At 34.4% G+C, this 4,573-nt stretch overlaps 3 pseudogenes across 3 annotated transcripts, besides 1 other annotated feature; 2 read left to right on the top strand and 1 right to left on the bottom strand.

Moving 5' to 3' along the window:
- Positions 1–4,572: part of a mobile genetic element that runs on past the window's edge.
- TVAGG3_1091660 lies at positions 1,377–1,997 on the top strand (annotated as a pseudogene). Its single transcript has one exon. A coding segment is annotated over exon 1 (621 nt).
- On the top strand, positions 2,786–3,247 carry TVAGG3_1091650 (annotated as a pseudogene). Its single transcript has one exon. A coding segment is annotated over exon 1 (462 nt).
- On the bottom strand, positions 4,234–4,389 carry TVAGG3_1091640 (annotated as a pseudogene). Its single transcript has one exon. A coding segment is annotated over exon 1 (156 nt).
- Position 4,573: the final 1 nt, after the last annotated feature.

Raw genomic sequence — 4,573 nt, 5'->3', positions numbered from 1 at the left:
ACTACTTACACAAACATTTCGGTAAGGTTTTCATGAGACTCTTAGAGAAAATTAAAATAAACTCCCAAACAGAGATGGATGGTATGTTATAAACTTGGTGGAAAGTATGAATGTTCTACGTTAAACCTCAATAATATTGGAACATTACTACATCAGCTCTTGAAGGAGAACTTTATATCAGAGATAGAAGCAAATGCTGCAGGTATTGTTGAAATGCACTATGACTTCTTCTTGACAAACATAAAGAATCTTACCGAAATAAAGATGTATGATTTAACAGAATATGAAGGCTTAACGATGTCAGATGTAAAGAAAGGCAAACCAAAAAAGAGACCATATAGAGATGAAAGCACACTGACAAATGACCAGAAAGCCATTTTGGAAGCTCTTAAGCAAACAGGAAACCCAGCACTTATAGAAAGCTTTTGGAAAGATAATGGTGAAAAGAAGTTTTATAAGAAGAGAAGCGGTCAGTTCTGGAAGTATCTTTGCACATTACCTATAAATCTTGAACGCTACCAAATCTTCAATGAACTGAACAAAAGAACTGCAACACTTATGACAGAGGACAATTGTTTCGTTTATGCTTGCATTCAGGCTGGAGTAAATGAAGAAACTATTGACCACATGAGAGAAGTCATTCGTGTTAGAGACTTTCCTCAAAGTAAAGTACAAGAAATTTCCGATTCAACAGGTATAGCATTTAATGTTACCATTGGTTATTTCAATGACTCAAGACATAATGAAATAAAGAGATATATACCAAAAGAATGCGAAACTGTTAGAACTATTGACTTACTTCTTGTTGAAGACCACTACATGCTAAATGAAAGATTACCAATGACAACATACTTCATTCGAAACTATATAGAAATCTTGAAAGTGTGGTGGAATGAACATTGAGAAACAGATGAAGATTTATACAAAGAGAGAAGATAAATATGTAGTTCGTTATGATAGAACAACACCGTATGGGATGTTATGAAAACATTGTGGGAGTGCAAATATTTCGAACCTATTTCTTATGGAGAACTTTTCACATATACTACTGACTTATATAAACAGAACCTTGCACCATTTAAAGATTTGACATATGCTCCAAAGTATTGTGTACAACTGAAGAAGAAAGCAGAGTCAAAAGAAGTAAATAAAGCTAAATGTAAATTCATTCCTGAGCACGTTTTCTTTGCTGACTTTGAGTGTAGTACGATGGCTTTCATAAAGCTTTTAACATCTGTTATGACAGTGAAGATGGTTCAGTGAGTGAAAGCATTTGGGGTCAAAACTGTGCAACAGAATTTTTGGAAAGACTTCCTGACAAGAGTTTAATATATTTCCACAACCTCAGTTATGACATAAACTTCATCTTAAGACACATGACAGAAGTGAAAGGAACTCCCATCATTAAAGGTTCACGAACAATGCAAATAACTGGTTTATATAAAGGACGGGCAATTATTATAAAAGACTCTTACAGTGTTATAAATAAGAAGCTTAAACTATTTCCTGCTATGTTTAACTTACAAACAGGACCGAAAGAAGTATTTCCATATAACTACTACAGCAGTGTTTTGTTAGCAAATGACAACAGAACTGGTGTCATTTCTGAAGCATGTAAGTTTATCCATGATGCAGATACATTTATGAAAAACATAGATTCCATCAAAGGTTGCAGAATAGATGAAAACCACTTCGACTTAGAAAAATATAGCACGTTTTACTGCAAACAAGATGTAAGAATTTTAAGAGAAGGTTTTGTAAAGTTCCGCAATGACTTATTGAAAGAGTTTGATTTAAACGTTTATGACTACGTTAGTATTTGTTCTATTGCTAACAAATTGTTTGAGAACAGAGTATACTTCCCGAATGGAAATCTTTATGACCTCTCAAATAAACCAAGAGAATTTATTTCGAGATGCATTCAAGGTGGAAGATGTATGTTGTCAGATAACATGAAACAAAAGAGCAAAAAGAAACTCATTGCTGACTTCGACACTGTTTCATTATATCCTTCAGCTATAGCAAGACTTTATACTTTAGAAGGTATTCCAAAAGTATTGAAGGAAGAAATGTTAAGCACAGAGTATCTCATGAGACATTTATTCGATGATGACCAAAAGGAACCCATTGGTGAAAAGTTTATGTCTGGCTTCTTTGTTCTCATTAAGATAACAGAGATTGGTATACCCAGACACTTTCATTTAATAGTTTGCGACCCTGAACTAAATCCAGAACTTAACGTTCCAAGAAGTTCAAACACTTGCTGTCTCATGTATGTTGACCATATAACATTACAAGACCTCATAAAATATCAATGTGTCAAATGTGAAGTGTTGCAAGGATACTATTACGATGGAAACAGAGATATGAGAATAAGAGATGAAGTAAAGAAGTTGTTTGAGTTAAGGTTAAAGTATAAGAAAGAAGGAAACCCCTTACAAGAAATTATAAAACTCATTCTGAACAGCATTTATGGCAAAACTATTCTATCTCCTATTGAGTCAAAAATAACCATAGTAAATGACAAAGATGCTATAAGATATGCTATAAGAAATTACAACCATATAGTGAAGTTCGAAGGTTTGGATGGTTCAGATAAAACTATTTTCAAGCTAACGAAAAGCATTTGCAGACACTTTAACTTCTGTCCACTTGGTGTTAATATTCTGTCTATGTCAAAACGTATTATGAATGAAGTATTCTGTACTGCAGAGGAATGGGTCTTCAAATCTTTTACCAGGATACCGACAGTATGCACTTATATAATGAAGACATACCAAAGCTTGCAGCAGAGTTTAAGAAGAGATATGGTCGCGAACTTATAGGAAAGAACCTTGGTCAATTTCATAGCGACTTTGCAGAAATAACACCTGGAAAACAAAGTTTAGCTTATAAAAGTATTTTCTGTGGAAAGAAGACCTACATAGACTTACTCACTAACGATTTAAATGAAGTTGCATTTCACTGCAGAATGAAAGGCGTGAAGCAAGATGTTATTGCTTTAACCGCTAATGAAATGTTTCCTGAAGCTATACAATGCTATTACAATGAAGATAAGAACATTCACATACCTGTTGGAACATATGACAAAGACTCTGAGTTCAGTTTAATGAAACTTTACAAAGCACTTTATGATGGTCAAGAGATTGCATTCGACTTATGTAAGTCATGTCAACCTTGCTTTGCTGAAAAGTTCAACTTTTCAATAACGACTAAAACAAGCTTTATTCGTAAGTTGAAGTTCTGAGGTCATGGGCTTCGCCCTTGCCGCTAGCGGCTTATTTTTGTCAGCAATGAGGTCATGAATGAGGTCATGAAATGAGGTCATTCGTGATAAAAATAAAGCTAGCGTAGATTTTACAATACTGCGATGGTAGAGTTTAAGAGTTGTGCTTCAATGTAGAGACAGTCCTTATCTGGAGGCAAGAACACTGGACATTTATGGTCATGAGTGGAGAACATGTCTATCCAAAACTCACGATTGAAGCCAGTTAATTTATAGTATTTAGGGTTAGGAAGTGGTGAAGTTCTTGTATGACCAATGAACTCATTTTCAACGCCTTTGGCTATATTAGAATAAATATTGCTTGCTTTCTATCCCAAATGCCAGGTGTTACAATCTTTGAAAATTCATTTTTCCTCGGAAGCATTGCATCATAATTGAAAACATTCTTAAAATCATCACTTGGTTCGGAGATTTGAAATCTTATACGTAATGGATTTTTTTCTTTTTAGCGACTTCATTGAATGGTGAGAATACAATGAATTGACAGTCATGTGTTCCATCTTCATTTTCATTAAATTCATAATGAAAGTCTATAAGTTGTGGCTGACTACCTTCTTCTTCAGTTGTGCAAGAAACTCACGTAAAGGCTGTAAAGTTTGTACTTCAATGTTGAACTTTTTCTCGAACATCTCATTAAATGAAATCATACATTGCAACAATGTTGTATCGTCTTTAAAGTATTTGTATATGTGAATGTTTTGGGCGCTTAAAGACTGTTCGTCATTTTCTATCTCGACTTGAAGTATAAAGTCAACCTTTCTGAAAGCACGTGTTATATACATAGATGTTATGCCAATGTACTTCTCTTCATTTATGTTCACAATCCAGTCTGTTGGAAACTTAAACGTTACTCTGTTCCCCTTTATTTTGACGTCAGGGTTTTCACTACTGAACGCAACAGATAAAGGTATTTGTCTATACATTTAGTTCGGATAAAAATAAACCATTTACTCTTTCTTTGCTTCAGCTTCCTTTGCTTTTTGTTCTTCCTTTGCTTTTGCTTCTTCTCTAGCTTTTTTCGCCAGCAAACGTGGGTTCTTCTGTCTTCCAGCAGCTAATGCAGCTAGTTGTTTTTCACTAAGTTTTCTCTTTGGTCTCTCTGGCTTTTGTTCTTGTTTTTGTTCCTTCAGTTCGGATAAAATTTGCTCGCGAATTTCTTTCTTCAATGCTTCAACATCTATGACCCCTTGGGTCTTGTCCATAGACTTGTCTGAGTCATTTGACTGTAGATAAAAAACTAACTTAAAACTTTAACCGATGTAAAATGAGCTTGTCAAAATCAGAGCA

This window comes from Trichomonas vaginalis (genome assembly GCF_026262505.1).
Source record: "Trichomonas vaginalis G3 chromosome Unknown ctg_188, whole genome shotgun sequence".
Taxonomy (NCBI): domain Eukaryota; phylum Parabasalia; order Trichomonadida; family Trichomonadidae; genus Trichomonas; species Trichomonas vaginalis.
The sequence above is the reverse complement of the archived record's forward strand: the minus strand, read 5'-3'. Positions and strand labels throughout refer to the sequence as shown.